The 18,823-nt window shown below is 38.9% G+C and overlaps 1 protein-coding gene across 2 annotated transcripts in view; it reads right to left on the reverse strand.

The window, feature by feature from the left end:
- The window catches only part of axin1 (axin 1), an 84,852-nt gene that overhangs the window by 12,320 nt on the left and 53,709 nt on the right, over positions 1-18,823 (reverse strand). For both annotated transcript variants that reach the window (XM_068003394.1, XM_068003395.1), the window contains exons 4-6: positions 16,008-16,104; positions 7,455-7,592; positions 2,593-3,143 (exon numbers count right to left, since the gene is read on the reverse strand). In XM_068003394.1, the coding sequence (XP_067859495.1) occupies positions 2,593-3,143; positions 7,455-7,592; positions 16,008-16,104 (786 nt within the window). The remainder of the gene's footprint in view (positions 1-2,592; positions 3,144-7,454; positions 7,593-16,007; positions 16,105-18,823) is intronic.

Raw genomic sequence — 18,823 nt, forward strand, 5'->3', positions numbered from 1 at the left:
TTGTGAAATTTGGCTGCCATGTTTCCCTAACAACAATTGAATAAATGACTAAATAATCAGTTTCTGGTGATACTGGCTGAGGGAAGAATGTTGGCCAGGGCACCATGAGAATTCACAGCTCTTCTTCAAATAGCACCATGAGATCTGTTCTGTCCAATTAAGAGGCAGAGGGGTTTCATCTGAACGATGCTGTAGTAATGAGTTTATGTCTTTCTGTGAACTATGTAAATAGTAGAACTTCCATTAATGGCAAAAAACGAGTACTGCAGTTTTACAGTTTACTCTGCAGATTCCACAGATCACTGATCATCTCTGCAGATCTTGACCAAAAAGTAGCTTCTGAGTTTTGGATGTGAAATTTTCCAACCGATTCGCACATCACATTAAGATTCTTTGTGTCTCTTTCTCTCCCTCCTATATATTTACACAAAATGTCATCCTGAGCACTTAAAGCTCAGGATGACTTTTTTTTCCTGGGAATGCTTATACCTTCAATTCTGAAACTGCAAATACTTTTGTGTAAATATATAGGAGAGAGAGAAAGAGACAAAAAGAATCTTACTGCCATCAGTTCTAATTTTGTATTTAGACAGTTCCAAATTAGGCTCCTGTGTCTTACTGCCATGGTTTAATTTGAAATAATGTTCTATTTTTACCTTTTACTATCTTATAATACTTATGAGGTATCCCTCTCAGTCACCTTCTTTCAAGGGCAAATAAGTTCAAGTTTCTTAATTCAGCCCTCCGATATTAGGGATCAGTGGCTCAGTGAATGCTGAGTTTGTTTCCCCTGGCTGGAGAGTCTAGAACTAGAGCGCATAGTCTCAGGATAAGGGGTTGGCTATTTAAGACTGAGATGAGGAGGAATTTCTTCACTCAGAGGGTTGTGAATCTTTGGAATTCTCTACCCCAAAAGGCTGTGGATGCTGAGTCATTGAGTATATTCAAGTCTGATTTTTGGACTCTAGGGGAAATCAAGGGATCGGGTAGGAAAGTGGAGTTGAAGTCGAAGATCAGCCATGATCTTATTGAATGGTGGAGCAGGTTCGAGGGGCGGTATGGCCTACTCCTGCTCCTATTTCTTATGTTCTTATGGATCAGTCTAGCGGCCTTTCTCTGGACCATTCTCCAGGCTTCTTGTCTCCCTTGTATTTTGGTAATTCAAACTTGACTGTACCCATGGTCCTGTCTGACCACAGCACTTTACAGTTTAATAACCGCCTCTGATTTTTACTTTTTGTTTTGAATATATAGTTTAGAATTCTGTTTCCCTTGTTGATTGCTGCTTCACAATAGTTTTATACATTAAATGCCAAGACAACAAATACTCCTCAATCCCTTATACAATCTGAACCTTCAAGCATTTCAATGCCATTATGGAGTGCTATTGTGGTGTCCATTTTTTTCTTCCCACGTGCAATACCTTGTACTTGTCTGTATTAAATCTTACTTGTCAAAATTATGCCCACTTACATATTTTATTTAACCAATTTTGTAGAGCCATGTCTGCCTTAAAATTCAACTGTCCCTCTAGTTTGGTATGGTCTGCAAAGTTTGACCAGTTTGTATTAAACTTCTGAATCCAATCCATTAGTATAAATTAGGAACAGGAGGAGGGGGTATCCCAGCACCAATCATTGGAGCACTGCAGTCAGCATTTCAACCCATCCTGACATCATTCTCCTAAAAAGTATCCATTGTTTCACGCAGAGGGCTGACTTAGTTCCAGACTTCCAACATGCATTATCTTGGAGTCACTGCAACCCCAAATAGACCCTACTTACCTCCCCAGAAGGCAGAGTCACTAGTTCTATTGTTGCACCCATTCTTTGGCCAAAACTGTTTGCTACTCCAAGGCCATCATGGGTAACAGAAACAACTCTTCACCACAATCCTCTCTGTTCCATAACCTATATATTCACCTTGAACTCTAAATATGAATACATTGGCTTTGTGTCCACAAAACTGAGCCATGCACTGCCTCCTCAGGCTGTCCCTCACCTGCCAACTCTCCGTCCTACTCTCCATCTAACAGAGCTCTCAACCATCCTAATCTCTGCTGCTTCTCCATTTCCTCCAAAGCCCTCAACGCACTCACCCCATCTATAACACCCAGGACCTGCTCCCTCAATCCTCTTTTGTCCCAGGTTGACCACCCAACTTCACCTCTTCTACTCCATGTTTGCAATCATCAACCAGTCCCTATTCCCAACTCCTTCAAGACCTCCCTCGAGAAAAGAATCTATAATCTCTGCAAAGTTTATCCACAATGTATACTTCCACTTCAGGAATTCACAAATGTGCACTTCAACTAGGGTGACTGAATATTTATTAGGAGCAAAACCCTTAGCTGTGTTACCCCCTCCCTCTAGCCCAGGATTGGTGTTAACTGTAGTTCTCCCACCGCTTTCCTCATTAAGATCAAATAACTCAGCACAGACCAGAGATCAAACCTGAGGCCATCTACACGGCTTCAGAACCGCACTACATAATGCAATTAATTACTGAGCCATTAGATGAGCTTTCAAGATTAATCATTGTAACATCAGTAACAAAATGCCATAGGAAAGCAGTGCTGATGGTTTTACATACCCATAATTCAAAGACTCCACTGGATTAGGTGCTATGCCCATGCTTTCAGCATAATTCCGTGACTTTGTTGCATAGTGGTGTGAATCAGCATTCCAGAAGTTATTCTGAACCCTCTGTGTGGCTTCCGCCTCAATTTGTTCTTTTGGTTTCATCCCACTGTGATGGTGGATGTGGTGGTAAACATGTTTATGATGGTACATGTTGGTAGCCTCTACTTTCACACCAGTCTTGGACACATGTTTATGCCCTGGAGGTAGCACCGTTCCAATTAAACCTGTTGCCTTCCCACTGGATAAGCCGTCAGGAGAGCGGGACTTTGGAGAGTGCCGTCCAGGTCCTGGAGACTGGCAACCAGGAGTCTTCATCACACGCTGGACATGCTCATCAAGAATGGACTCTGGATTCTCCTCATGAGCATCGCGCATTTGCAATCCACCACAGCCCATCTCAGAGTAACGAGAGTTAAAGTGGTGCATAGCCTGGGCAGGTGGCAGTTTGTGACTAACTACAGAGGGACCTGATGAAACATCTGCATCCTCTCCTTCTTCCTCCTGCAAGAGAAATCCGAGGATTACTGAAGTAATGTGGAAGTCTGTGTTCATTAATGTTAAATGGCTGTTCCAATGGTTAGATCCAGTCCTGTTACAGTAGTTTATTAAAACTTCATTATGTTCCAATAATGATACTGTAAAACTGGTTTGATCTATCTTGCAAACCCAAGTTTGATGATTCCAAACTGGCATAAAGAGTACACATAAAAACCAATGAAAATAATAGTGCTTGACACAACTGTTTTGCTAACTCCTAGCAACAAGGATAGTTTAAGAGATTTTCAGGCACTACAAAGGTTTACTGACTGTGGATTGTGGATAAATGCTAAACCTAATGCAGGCATAAAATTACAATATACCATTCCTACTCACTACATTTACATCAGGATCCTGATCCAAATATAAAATGTCCAAAAATTAAGTGGACTTACCAATATTCTATTATATAATTAGTTTCAGTTCTTGGAGTATTTACTACATATATCTTGAACTCAGAACTCTTTGCTACAGTGGCCACTTTAAAAAAAAAAATCACTGGGCTTCCACATTAGCACACACACACACACACACACACACACACACACACACACACACACACACTTTACATGTCCACCACTACAGAAAACAAAATTTAAAAAAAATTAAGATCATGTAATAATCAATAACAACATTGCAGAACTAAAAGTGCTACATATTTGGTTGGAATAGGGCTATGTTATTTTAACTGCTGGAAATCATGGCTACTTTGGGGAATTATGTTATTTGTTTTTTTTTTCAAACTTACTACTTTTAGTCTCATCCTTTTTGTCATCACTTTGATCTTTGAGAAGCTCTTAACATGCTAAATTATCCATTAATAAAAGTTAAAGCAGTAATATGATTGTAGCCTACTTTGTTTATAAGTCCGAAACAAACTTGTACATGATAACATCCGAATAAATCACGGGCTAAGATTTAAAAATACCGATAATTTCAACTAATTCATATTCCCCATGTGATTTTGTTCGAAGTGAATTTCCTCACCAAGTTAGCTACAGATATGTAATCTGATTCCTACCTCAGTTGCTGTTATTTTTGAATATTTAAATACTGCAAGAGATGCCACATTTGGAGTTTGAGGTCCTACTTAAAAAGGGTCCTTACTTGAATAACTGAATAAACAAAAAAGCTTCTGTAGCTAGGTATGGATCACGAATGCTGAACGGTAAAAGCAATTATAAGACTATATGGTTGAGTAAACCGTACTAGATTATTATTGTGATCAGCCTGCAGGTGGCACTATTGAATCAGTTTAGAAATGATTAGCATTCTTTCGACAAAAAGTGTTCCATCTTCTGCCCAGTTATTGACTATATTTTTTGCTAATTAATGTGTTGCTATATATAAAAAAAGATGCTAATGAACAGCCTTAGTGGTTCTTGCCAGACAAAAAGAAAAATACCTTTTACTCTATTATAGATCAGCATCATAGGATATATCTAAATAAATTAGTATTTCTCAAATTTGCTGTGCAATACATAACACTGTGCAAGAAGTTTGTAAGTTTCACAAATGATTTAAAAATGCTAACGAAAAGGGTTGGGGAAAATTGCTACAAGGCATCATGAGTCATTTTGCTTCCTGTCTCCTACTCCCATCTTGACAAAAAGAAATTGTTTTTTTTTACACAGTCAGTATCTGTTTCACAGTAAAGACTGTGTTCCCACCAATATCTTCTCGCCATTATTAGAAATATCAGCAGTTGATTCAAACAACACATTTTCTTTAAAAAAAAGTTTTCCCATATCTCAAAATGAGGGTAAAATCAACCTTGAATGGGTAAGACAGCTGCAAACCACTAAAAAAAATCTCAAAAAGCAGCAATTTAATAATGAGAACTGCACCAGTTTAGTGCTATCACCAGGCTTACACATAATGACCATAAGATGGCTGCCAGGAAACATTCTAACCTGCAGCAGTAATTTCAGGAAGCACCACCCTGACAGGAGAAAAGAGACAGGAATTTTGCTCACCCGCATTCTTTTCTCAGAAGTATATCCATAACTACCAATTCCAAAAATACAGCAATTATGTGGAGTATAGAGGTGTTCACAGGTTCACCTACCCATTCTACTGCATTGTTACATTCACTAAAGGAGACCAACTATGAAAAGGGAATGGACTGAATAAGGTGGAGAAAATCAAATAGGCAAAGATTAAATCAATCTACCAAGGTATAAAAAGCAAAGAAATGAGAGGCAGTTAGAACGTCATACAGCAAACATAAAATTATGAAAACTAAGCTTAAATACATGGGGCGCTAAATTGGGCCGTGTAGCGCCCGCTGTTTCGGCGCTACACAGCCTTTCTGACGTCCAAGGTGCGCACGCACGTTTCCAGCGTGACTTGCGCCAGACGCCATCTTGGTATAAGAGTTAGCGCAGGCGCAGATAATGAATGCTGAAATCATGTAAAGTAGGGAAAAAGTGGCTTCAATCACTGTACAACGCTGATTTAAAGTGATAAGACCCAAAATGTTGTCGAACACTCAACTCAACACACACAGTCTTAACCCCGACCATCTGAACGTGTCTTAGAGTGCCTGGTGGACCCCCCCCACCGCGCCATTTAAAGGGACCATGCAGGATTTACAGGTTAGTGGCTGGATTATTGCTTCTAGCTGCCGAGACATTTGTAACTGTTTTTGGAGGTCTCCTACGCTTGAATTCTAGGACTAGGGAGTGTAGTCTAGCATTTAGAGCCAGGACATGCAGGAGTGAAGTTAGGAAATGCTTCTACATGCAAAGGTTGGGAGAAGTTTGGAACGCTCTTCTGCAAACGGCAGTTAATGCTAGCTCAATTGTGAATTCTAAATCTGAGATTGATAGATTTCTGTGATTAAGGGACATGGGACTAAGGCGGGTATATGGAGTTAGGTCACAGGTCCACCATGATCTCGTTGAATGGCGGAACAGGCTTGAAGGGCTGAATGCTACTGCCACTTGCTGCTATTGATATGCGCTACCTTCTCCTGAGAAAGCGGGGCGTGTGTCTGGGTGATGTGCCTGGCACGTATGAATAGCTGCCAGTGAGTGGGGCCTGTGAGTCGTGGGTTGGCGGCTTGCAACAGTGGTAATGTGTGAGGGTGAGAGGAAGCATCTGATTGGAAGAGTTAAGTACTGATGGAAAGAGATTGTTGGTAAGTGGGTGTTGGGGGGGTTTAGCGCGTGGAGGAGTGGATGCAGCTGGTGGTGCAGTTGGTAGGAGATGCCACTTGACAGGTGACCTCAATCACCTTGACCACTCACGTCAAAGCATTGAACTTCTTCCTGTACTGCATCCATGTTCATGATGCTGTGCGCCTGGAATTGACTTCATCCCCTACTGCCTCCCACTGCATTTTGGGTGTATGTCTGGAGGGCCTCTTGCTCCTCCTCCCCCCCGCTCCCCTGCGGATATAGGATGTCCCTCCTTCTGTCCACCTCTTGCACCAAGGCCTCTGGTGCATCAGCAGAGAACCTTGGTGCATGGACTCTCAGATCGGCGAGGTATGGCATTCAGATTGAAGGATGTGGGATTTAGTGGTGTGCAACCTTTATTCAAACATAACTCATCAGTATGTAAACATAGAGATGAGACCTGCATCTGTGCTTTACGTGTGCGATGTCTGATCTCCGTTCAGATGCCATGCAGACAGCAGGCTGTTATATTCAGCAAATAACAGGTACCAACTACCTTTAAAAGATTTCTAACAGACTGCCTGCCTTTAAGAGATTGGAGCACCCCCTGCAGGTGGAAAGTGTGAATAGCATGAATTCCTCGTCCAACGCAGATTGCAGGCGAGTCCTCAGGCCTGACGAAAATCTCGTCCTGCCTGCGCAGTGACCATTGGGCGCGGGGTAATAGCAGATCGTGCTACTCCCGCCCAAAAACAGGCTCTATCCAATTTTCCCCCCATAGAATTTAAAAATAAATCCACATATTCGTCAGATGGTTGCTGAACTTCCCTGACAGGGCTAACAGTATCAGTTTAAAGGCACTGAAAAACATGTGCTTTATGCAACAAAGATGTGTTACCATTCTATAACCTGAATGACTGTGCAAGACTGCTTCATATAGGTCTATTGTTTGTACTATTCTTGGTTATCTGTGGTTTCTGTATCTGTCGCCACTTTACATGACAAAATTATACAAAGATACATGAAAGAATACACTAACAAATGGGAGAAAGACGAATGCACCCTCATATGACAGTTAATGGCGTAGAATTTTGTTCTGTTTAGAGTTGGGTTGTGTGTGTTACAGTCGAAATTCTCATCACATGAAACCTACCGCTCTCACGCGTTTAAGCCGCTCTTCCAACTTCTCCTCTGCCTCTCGTTCTCGCAGCACACCCTCCAGTCGACTGATGAGTTCTGCAGCAAACTTTTCTGGTTCAACATGGATATCCTTTGGCATCCGATACGTGCGCTAGGTAGATCAAGAGATTACAAGTCAAAAGAGCATGCAATCTGTCAATGCCGACATTGATCGGTGAAATAATTTTGTATTCCATTCTCAATAAATCACTACAATATTAAGTAATCTAACACAGCTTCAACCTTATTTTGAAAAGCATGAGAATGAGAAAATCAAACATTGCAAGAATTGTAAAAGCAACTTTTTAAAAATTGATCAATCACCATCAATAAAAATTGCTTATCACTTGGAAGTGGGAGTTTTCAACAGTAGTAGTTAGCCAGAAGTGTAGGATTAAAGTTTAGGATGAAATTAATGTTTCAAAAGAGAACAATACTTGATAGGTCCAATCAGATGATGTGTACCTGAATACTGTACAATAGCATTCATTACTTATGATTGCCTAAAGATGCTTTTATATTGATGGTGAGGTACCAGGTGAGTGGCCTTCAAGTGGACGGCCATGATACTGATTGTTAGTCGATACAAAGTGGTCAAATGAGCAGGTGATACCAAACCGGGGTGGGGGCCAGTGGATTTGGAGGACGCAGCTTAGAAATTACAGAATGAGTTGGATAGAACATCTATGTGGGCAGAAAAATGGCAGATGAAATTTAATATAGAAAAGTACTGTACATAGGAAGAAAAAATAAGCAACATGAACTCCACAACTGGTGTTGAAATGGATAATGAAGAATCTGATACAGAGCAGCACATCAACAAAGCCAATAGAATGTTAAACTACATAGCTAAAACAGCAGAATACAAATCAAAGGAAGTTGTGATCAAACTGTAGATTTATCTGGTCGGACGGACCTTGGTTACTGTATCCAGCTCTGGTCACGGGAGACCTTCAAGTGCTGGAGGCAGTGCAAAGATGAGGCATTAGGCTGATTCCTAATGTCAAAGGTCTGAGTTATGCAGAAAGGCTGAAGAAACTTGGACTCAGTCTGCAAAGGAAGTGTCTGAGAGATGATCTTAGAGATTTAGAAGATATTAAAGGGCATGGAAAAGGTAAACCTGAAATATTATTTGAAATTAAATAGTGAGAGCGGGACAGGGGTATAGATTCAAACTAATAAATGGCAAATTTAGGACTAATACACGTGTAATTGGGTAACTTGAGGACCTTTTTGGATGGCTGAATGAAGGGGAGTATAATAGCTTTCCTCATTTGTAACGATCTTGTGAATGCTGAACTCATTTTGGTTCATTCAGGACTTCATGTCAGACAAACTGTCAAAGAATGTGACACCAGTGGATCTAGCTCTGCATTAAACTCTGGACAAGAAAATTGGAGCATTCTGCTCAATGGTACCTAAATGCTAGTTAAATTTTAGTATTAAACAAATAACAGAGCAATCAGCTCTCTGTTAACAATAAGGTTAGCAATTAAATTTGAATAATTCCTTCTAAACTTTGATGAGGAGACCACCACTCAAGATAGTCTCATACTTACTTGCCTAAATTCAATTCAGGTAACTCCATATTCAAATTACATTACAGTTTGCATTGGTGCGAAATTCAGATCTCTTTGCATTGACATGAATTGTGCGGTACATTTTATAAAGGTACCTCAACTTTACGTTTCTGAATTCAATTTTTCCAATAAAGTGCTAAAGATGTAGGCTTGGAAGCAATGTTGTTTAAGTACTGAAATTAAGTTTTGGTCTTTTCATCTAATGCTGTTGCTTAAAATGTTTCAATTGAAAGCTAAGGTTATCTAACATAAAATAGATATTATGGAACTGTTTTGAAATGTAAACCTTTTAGATTTCACTTTAAATCTAGCATTTACATTTTCACCTTTCCTACTGTAATGTTAAAAAACATTATTCACTTCTTCAAACTATTGTCACCGTAGACCATGACTATTTGATATGTTGCTCAAATGTCACTCCAAAAAAGTGTACAGGAAGATAGTTTTTAATGGTGGAGGACAAGGAAAAAATGTGCACCTGGGTCAACTCAAAGGGCCAACGCATCTATGTGCTGTATAGGACAAACTGTCATGTTGAAGCACCTATGTGTTGCATCACAGGTTTGATCCACCATTCCACCGATTCTCCACACACAGTTGTGCTGGTGAGGGGAGCTACTAAATGTAGGCTTCATGCCTCTCCATAGGGCAGAGAACTAGCTGTCACTGGTCTGTGCTTGCACATGACCAGCTAAAGAGCAGCAATAGTGGAGCCTGGGAAGCAGTTTACCCACCACCTTGATGTGGAAGGTGGATGGTCCAGAGAGATCAGGAGGAAAGAAGGTAAAACACAATACTTGTAAGACTGCATATTGGATCAGCATCCATTCTAAAATGGTCAAGGAGGAATCTTAATTTATGTTCCAAAGGAAAGCAGCTCAAAACAGCATTAAAAATAATTCATTTTCAACTCTGCAGCCAAATGTCTGATTCATGAATGTATTTTAACTGTGTGCATTTTTATAGCTATACTAAGATTGCAATTTAATTGCTAATAGGCTTTTATGCGAACACTATTTCTGTATCTCTGCTAGAAATGCAATATCAAGATGGTTAGGCATGGAAATATAGTCAAACCAATTTCAAAGCTGCACCCAGGAGTCTGATTCATTTTGTTTTGTAGCTGAACTGATCACTAAATTGTAACAAGCTTTCACAAGCAAGAACCAAAGTAGGTTTGTGATTATTTGTATGAAATGTAATATCAGGCACTTAAGTGAAAAAGCCCATTACAATTGGATGGCAACTTCAGTTGAATTATAACAATATAAGTTAATGAACTAGACTCCAGATGTAGTCTTGAAGGGAAAAATAAATCAATCCACTTGTCAAAGACCGGTTAAAAATGTGTTGGAAGAACTACATACATTTTTTGGGAACATTATTCTGCACAAAAATGGTCAAGATTGTTGCAGCAGCTTTAGGAAATGATAATTGGGTATCATGAAATTATCCTGTGAATCTGTGGACTAGTAAACAGCTGCATCTGGGACAAACAGAATTGAACTGGGCAGTAGAATTCCTTCTTTCAAAACATATTGGGGTTAATTTTAAACCTAATCCATCTGGTGGGAAACGGACGGGATCAAAATGGCTGCCCATTGAATTCATTAAAAACTGAACTCAAGTGGTCTGCATTGAAGTCAATGGAAAGTAAAATCAGATGGTGTGTAAAGCAGGTGGCTGATCCAATCGAGTCAGTTTCCCGCCGAGCGGGTTAGGTTAAAACTACCCATACCGTTGCTTAAATATAGAATTTTTTTAAAGCCAGAATATTTTTATAATTACCATGGGGCAAGGTTTTCTGTGTGTTGTGTAATAAAATCGTAAACCCACTTCTTATAAATGAGATTATTATTTCATTACACGTAGCGCACAGAAGAAATCTTCCTCTCCCCCCAACCCCACCAATGTTACATCTTATTTTGATACTGAAACCTTTTTCAGTACTCAGTGTTTATTCGTCACTTTTATTGAGCTACCATGCTGCTGGGGAGACTGAAAGGAATATCTTAATTGTGAGGAAAAAAGCCAGGAATTTACTATCATTTTATGCCCTTATTTTCAAAACTGACATTTTTTTTCCCTTGCTCCAAATTCAGCTTTTATGCCAATTTTTCAAAAAATCTCATTACTATACTTAAAATGCCATAGATTTGCATTTCAAATGATTTAGTGCTGTGAAGAAGTTAGATTAAGGGTACCACAGATTTGGTGTAAACTGTAGCATTTTATTGTTAAACTATGAAGCCAAGCTAAGGTGACCTATTCAGATATAACTTTTACTCTAGATCTAACCTGTGGCAAAACCAACCAATTTTCACTTATTCAGTTTCATCTTTTTAGAAGTGATGAATAAAGCAGAATCACATCCGGATAAGGCTGATCAGTCAAGGCTTCTCTACAGCAACCATGCAGTGAAAGCAGCAATGTGAATGAACAGAGTGCTGCGCAGCTGGGAATAGTCACTGCCCAATCGCTGCAGCTATTCACAGCCAAATGATCAAAGCTGAAGACTAGGTCTTCTGTAGCTTAAGGATGAAAATAATCTAATTTAAAGCCAAAGCTAACTGAACTCCCTTAATAAGATTAGTTTGATGGTGGATTTGCTTTTGCCATATTGGATGTGAACAAATAGAATGGAGACTGTGAGAACCCAAGCTGTTTCTGGTGAAGAACTTCTGACTGTACTGATGGAATTAAAACCAATCTGATTACCCCGGTGCAAAGCTATCCTAAGTCAAAACAGTTAGAAACCAGCTCACGATTATGCCATTAGCAGAGATTTCTTACTTCAGCAAAGAACCTGTGCACTGACATTTGACAGGTTTCGGAGCGTAAGAAACAAGATTTTGCTATACCTAGACTATACAGCAAATAAAAAAGTGTCACTTGCTACTCTTCAAGTTATCCTAACAATTGAGACACAAAGTTGCATATACTGAATGCAAAAGTGGACTATATACTGCACCAGCTCTGCACTATCGCCACAAATTCATATTCATTGAATTTTTTCACTTTAGTTACAAATTTTCAATTATATACAAACAGTGCTGTGTGGTTTAGTCCATTTGAAGCTCAGAATAATAATTTGCGTTCCTTGGGATCTACTCGGAACTTGGTTGCAGAACAGGAACTTCACACAGTCACACAAATAGCTGATGCAAATCGTTTGTAGTTTCTGCAAATCAGAAAGACTTGGTGCACACATTGGGGGGTGGTAATGTAAAACTGCTCAGAATAAACTGAAATCAGAGCAGCAGTAAGTCTAAACTTTCAACATAATCTTCCACAGGAATATTGTAGAAATGAGCAGAAGTTGCTAGCACATCATGCCAATGGTCCTATAATAAGGCTTTTGCTCATTGTTAACTGAAAAATTCTACAGTCCATACAAACCTAACAATGCTGCATTCAGATAGGATGCAAGTTCAAAAAGTTTGAAAGGCAAGAAACTATCGTAGTGGGCTATGTGTCAATTAGGATTGAGGGTTAACTTATGTTAGTTAACAGGTGTTTGTAGCTGTTTTTATTGAACTGCTTCTCAATTAAAATCATAGAATGGTTACAGCACGAAGGAGGCCATTTGGCCCATCGAGTCTGTGCCGGCTCTCTGCAAGAGCAACCCAGCTAGTCTCACTCCCCCGCCCTATCCTCGTAGCCCTGCAAATTTTTTCCCTTCAAGTACTTATCCAATTCCCTTTTGAAAGCCACGATTGAATCTGCCTCCACCACCCCCTCAGGCAGTGCATTCCAGATCATAACCACTCGCTGTGTAAAAAAGTTTTTCCTCACGTCGCCTTTGGTTCTTTTGCTAATCACCTTAAGTCTATGTCCTCTGGTTCTTGACCCATCCGCCAATGAGAACAGTTTCTTTCTTTCTACTCTGTCTAGACCCTTCATGATTTTGAATACCTCTATCAAATAATCTCTCAACCTTCTCTGCTCTAAGGAGAACAACGCCAACTTCTCCAGTCTATCCACATAACTGAAGTTTCTCATTCCTGGAATCATTCTAGTAAATCTCTTCTGCACTTCACTAAGGCTTTTGCATCCTTCCTAAAGTGCGGTGCCCAGGACTGGACACAATACTCCAATTGTGGCCAAACCGGTGTTTTAAAAAGGTTCATCATAACCTCCTTGCTTTTGTACTCTATGCCTCTATTTATGAAGCCTGGGATCCCGTATGCTTTCTTAACCACTTTGTCAACTTGCCCTGCACTTTCAACAATTTGTGCACATATACCCCCCAGATCTCTCTGTTCCTGCACCTCTTTTAGAATTGTACCCTTTAGTTTATATTGCCTCTCCTCATTCTTTCTACCAAAATGCATCACTTCACACTTCTGTATTAAATTTCATCTGCCACGTGTGCGCCCATTTCACCAGCCTGCCTATGTTCTCGAAGTCTATCACTATCCTCCTCACTGTTCACTTCACTTTCAAGTTTTGGGTCATCTGCAAATTTGGAAATTGTGCTCTGTACACCCAAGTCCAAGTCATTAATATATATCACGAAAAGCAATGGTCCTAGTACCAACCCCGGGGGACCACCACTGTATGCCTCCCCCCAATCCGAGAAACAACCTTCACCACTTCTGTGTTTCCTGTTACTTAGCCAATTTCATATCCATGCTGCCACTGCCCCTTTTATTCAACTTTGATGACAAGCCTATTATGTGGCACTTTATCAAACGCCTTTTGGAAGTCCATATACACCACATTAACCGCATTGCCCTCATTGACCCTCTCTGTTACCTCATCAAAATATTCAATCAAGTTAGTTAAACACGATTTGCCTTTAACAAATCCGTGCTGGCTTTCCCTAATCAATCAAGCTTTTGAGCATTATAATAAGTAATTTCACATACAGAATCCTATAGGTTTAAAAATACTCCAGACAAGGAAAGCAAAATTGTATTCATGAGCTTTATCCCAGTAACTGCAAGGGTTAAAGCTGAATACAAGAGTCTATCATTTCACCTTTTATTTACTAATGTCTGTCCTGAATACTGGGATCATCGTGGCCATTAGTCTTCCTGTGCTTTTTTTGAGCACACTGCTCAAATATGCAGATGATGTGGGAGTACTAGATATTAAATCCCACTACCCCAACATTCAACACTGAGCTGGATGCTAAACTGAAATAAAATAAAATAGCCCACCCTTCCAATACTTTTATACTTTTCATCCCACAAATGGGGTTTAATAAAATATCTGCTCTGAATTTTTTCTTTCCCAATACAAAAATAAAAAACTGCATGATTCTGGTTTGAGTTTAAAGACACAAACAGCTATTTTGATCTGAAATGGATGACCTCACATTCATATTGATTATCAATTCACAAAACAAATAACTGGAATGGTTTTCATTAATTGGTAAATAATGCACACCAGAATTAGTTCAGGTTCACTGCTCAATGCATTCCTTTGAATATCAATTTTTTTTAAATGAAAAAGTTATCTTCTACTGAAAGGCAAGCCAAAGCGCGCACGCACACACCTTGGTGTTAACATTAAACCCTGTGTTAGTGTGACAAGTTAACTATTTATAATGCTAACACAACAAGGGCTCAGTGTTAACTTTTTACTGCATATACATGCTCAAAAGCCTTTCTTAGCTGCATAAGTGGGCACCACTGTCTATTTTAAAACTTTTCCTAATTAAATCTCCAAGTTTAAACACTGGTGCACTGCTATTTAGAGGCTGTGTCATGTGTTTCTCCAGGAAGCTCATAACAGGAGTCAGTGTTTGAACTCTGGTATTTAACTGGGAAAAAACAATACTATCAACTCATGCCCATCAGAGTCCTTTCCCCTTCCACAGACCTAAATTCCTCCATGAAATAGTGTTTGTCCCTCCTGTTCCAGGAATTAAAAACATTCATGAAATGCTACTGGAAAGTTATCCCAACCTTCCTTGCACTCAAACAGGCTTATCTCCCAGTCAAAGGAGTTAAGCATTTAAAGAGCTTCATTATAACACTACTTTAGCTGTTGGTAAGAATTGAATTAAATCAAGTTGACAAAACATGTTAAAAGAATACTCTGGGATAAGCCCTGACAAATAAGGCCTTGAGGATTTCTACCAAAATGTATCTCATTATATTTAATTAACTATTTTTTTAAGGTTAAGATGTGTGTTATATTTACCAAGCAGTAACTGGCAGCATTTGGAGGCAGGATACTACTCGTACTGTTCTACTAAAACCAATGAAAAGGCACAAGGCAATTGTCATAATAGTTTCAGTGGTCATCTCTTAAATGGCACAAAGATGGATCTAATCAGGAAGGTAACCACAGCATAGGATTTTCTTTCTGCTTCTTGTCAGGGAGTAATTGTTCATAAATATTGAAGAAAATGCAAGGGGTCACCCTCAAGTTATCATTCAGTTTAAAAACAGGTCTTTGACAAACATTTGTCACAACAGAAAACTGCATCCTATAGAAACACAATTCACAACAGCAGCAAAACTGAAGAGTAGCCAATCTTTGACTAAAGGAATACACAAGGAACTTTACAGCAAAGTATTCTTTCACTGAAACAAAAACAGAAAAACAGTCTTGACAAAGGATTCCACCCAACACATCAACTCCTCTGTTCTCTCTACTGATGCTCGGAGTATTTTAGCATTTTCTCTTTGTCTTTCAGATTTCCACCATCTGAAGTTTTTTTGCTTTTGACCTTTTTACTGAATTGTATGGTGTATCTAGGACATGTGTATAATACAAAGTGCAATCTAAATATCTGAATGTATTTCACTATGTTAGTTGTTGCTTTAAATCAGCCACGATGTATAGTTTTAAAACAGATATTGGTTAAATAAGTCAATAGAAGATGTAGCAGAGAATGAGCAAATGCATACGGCTTAGTGAAAATCTGCATTTATTAAAAGGCCTTAAAGTGGCACAGCCTTGAACCTGTTTTTTGTAAAAGTAATACTTACAGGAATGTGAGGTAGTGGCACTCGTCCATTCGCTTTGGCACTTTCATGCATCTCCCGCCGATGTTGCTTTCGGATTCTGTATGGTGGAATCCCATCTCTGCCCAAAAAGGTGGGAGACATTTTCATTAAATCATCGCAGTATTACCAGGTTTTTCTAATAATTTCAATAGATTCAAATTAATTGACATGGTGTGGAGCAAAAGCAATTCCCAATCATTTATACCATTTTGTAAACATCTGAGCAAAATAGTATTTTGCCCAAATGTACAGTAGAAATAGATGTACACTGTAGCAAAGCAAATGTGATGAAACTAAGAAAATTTTATTCCATTATTTAATAAATCTGCATCACATTAATGTGCATATCTAATACTCAACTGAAAGCAAGGTAGCAAGAAAAGGAAAACTAAAAAAAAGTTTTAAAATTCTAAATGTGGCTTCTACACTTTCCGCGAGTAATCACTGGAACTCGTTTCTTCCAGTGCACAAAGATGCCAACTGCAGCAGAAACAATGACATACTTATGGAAATAGTGTGTGAAAATGTCACAACTGTATCTAATTTTTTTTCGAGCTCTGCTGTGAACTCTCATCTGCGTTGTGGTCTCAAAACTCATGCTGTAAAAGCGCGTTCGTTCAGATCATCGGACCTCACAATAACACTCTGCAGCCAGAAGCAGCTGCCCAAAAACACAAATTTAAAACCACTTAAAATACACTACCCTTAAAAATATTGATTATATGAACAACAACAGAAACAATCCAGTTAATAAATTCATGGATGTCTGCAGCACCCATAAGTTAGATGGCTGGCACCATTCAATGCTTATTTTCTGCAAATCACCAATCTGAACCATATTCTCCATATGACAATGTCTAAATGTTGCAAAAAGAACACAGGTGGTTGGAGTTAAATTTAGAAGAAACTGCACAATTTACTGTTTTATCCCCCCATCATTGAGCTTAAATGCACACTTGTTGGTATTTCTTATCTGGCCACAGTGGCTACTTCATTCCATTAAAATTTACTTGGGTAGCAAAACTAAGGTGCACACATGTTCTCTTTCTTTACCATTTTGGAAGGTGGCCATTTTATCCATAAAAAGGGAGATCCACAAGTCAAATCTGACTGTTGTTTATGTGCCCAGCCTGGCTATATAGACACAATTTATAGTTGATATATTAAGCAAGACAGAAGAAAGCAGGGAAGACCTTTTTTTAAAACCTTACACAGGACTACAGAAATGATCAACTTTGACACTGAGCACAAAATGAGAAAGCATTTTGGCAATATTCATCTTGTGGATAGAGTCACAAATGCAACACAATCCCAGATGTAGCTTTTACAGAATTTATTCTATTCTTTGAAATACCTTAATTGCACAGTACACTGAAACAGCAATGAACTACAAACCTCAAACTCTGGATTAAGCTAAAACATTGTGTTTTTAGGTCACTGGCAACTTACCTTACATTGCAAAAAAACTATGTATTAATCAAAACCCATTAAAAAGGAAACTAGCTTTAAGAGTCACCACGATAATTCTTTAATACTCCCTCAGGATTTATGTTGTTGAAAAGAGCATCTTAGTCTAATTATAAAGGTATCTTGAGTTTAGTGATAAGATAGGTCTGTGGTGGCAGATGATGATCCACATTACCCAGTAAGTATGGGTGTATGGAGTGCCGGTTCCCAGGTAGGGTGCTGGGAAGCGGCTTTTTTACACTTCACTAACCCCATCCCAAAGGGGAGAATATGCCTTTGTTCACCACATCATGGCAAACGACTGATAATGGCCTCTAATCTATCCAGTTTCAAACACATGTTCTGTCCTGCTGTGCCGACTTTGATGTTCCCTTGGCTCGATTCCCTAGTGCCACCTCTGAACTTGAAAGGTTTGACTATTTTAACATTATTTGCCAACTCATCCATTAGCAGCAGGTTCAAACAAAGCCACATTCTGATTCATAAATTTTATCTTGCCCCTCCTCCTCTTCAACAAAGAGCAGCACAATGGATGTTAATATTTCAGTCTTAAACACTCCAGGGTCACACCTATGACTAAAGACATTTTTCAAAAATTGCATGTACAATTATACATTTTTATGTAATAGCATAGTTATGACTGTTTCAAATTTCAAAATTTGTTACTTTTTAAAAAAAAACGACATCTACTCAATTCTGCTCGAGAGAGACAGGCACCTGTTTTTGTTTTCTATTCAATTTTTAAGTTGCTCCAGCCAACAGAAAAATCTGCTCACACAACTTAATGTATCAAAATGCATACAGGATAAATATACATAAATGGGTGTGTGTATATATATATTTGAAAAGCTTGGGAAATGTGTACTTTTGTGCAATAAATACAGCAGGTTTCAATAATTAATCCTGTCAATTCCTTTTGAAGTGGGAAATCAAGTTAAAAATATTCTGAATACAGAACACGGTTAACTCAATTAAATGATTTCCTTCACAGGATACAAGCTTCACATAATGGCTGAAATTAATGGTGTCACTGTCTTGTATTATAATCTTGTTGCACTACATATTTTACCAGAAGGAGGCCATTATAGATTTAGCTTGTAGTTTAAACCCTAAAATAAGAAATTTTACCAACATAAAAATGCATCCTTACTGATTGACTAAATTATCAATAAAATGTAATTGCAACGGGGGAGTACACCTTAATTGACTCTTCATTTCAACTGCTCAACCCCAGGCACAGTTTAGCAACGTGGTGATGTCACATCACTGTCTTGTTCTTCCACCATCTGCATGTCTTGGCCATTGTTCTGGCACTGGCTAAAGAAAGCTGA

This window comes from Heptranchias perlo, chromosome 22 (assembly GCF_035084215.1).
Source record: "Heptranchias perlo isolate sHepPer1 chromosome 22, sHepPer1.hap1, whole genome shotgun sequence".
Lineage (NCBI taxonomy): Eukaryota > Metazoa > Chordata > Chondrichthyes > Hexanchiformes > Hexanchidae > Heptranchias > Heptranchias perlo.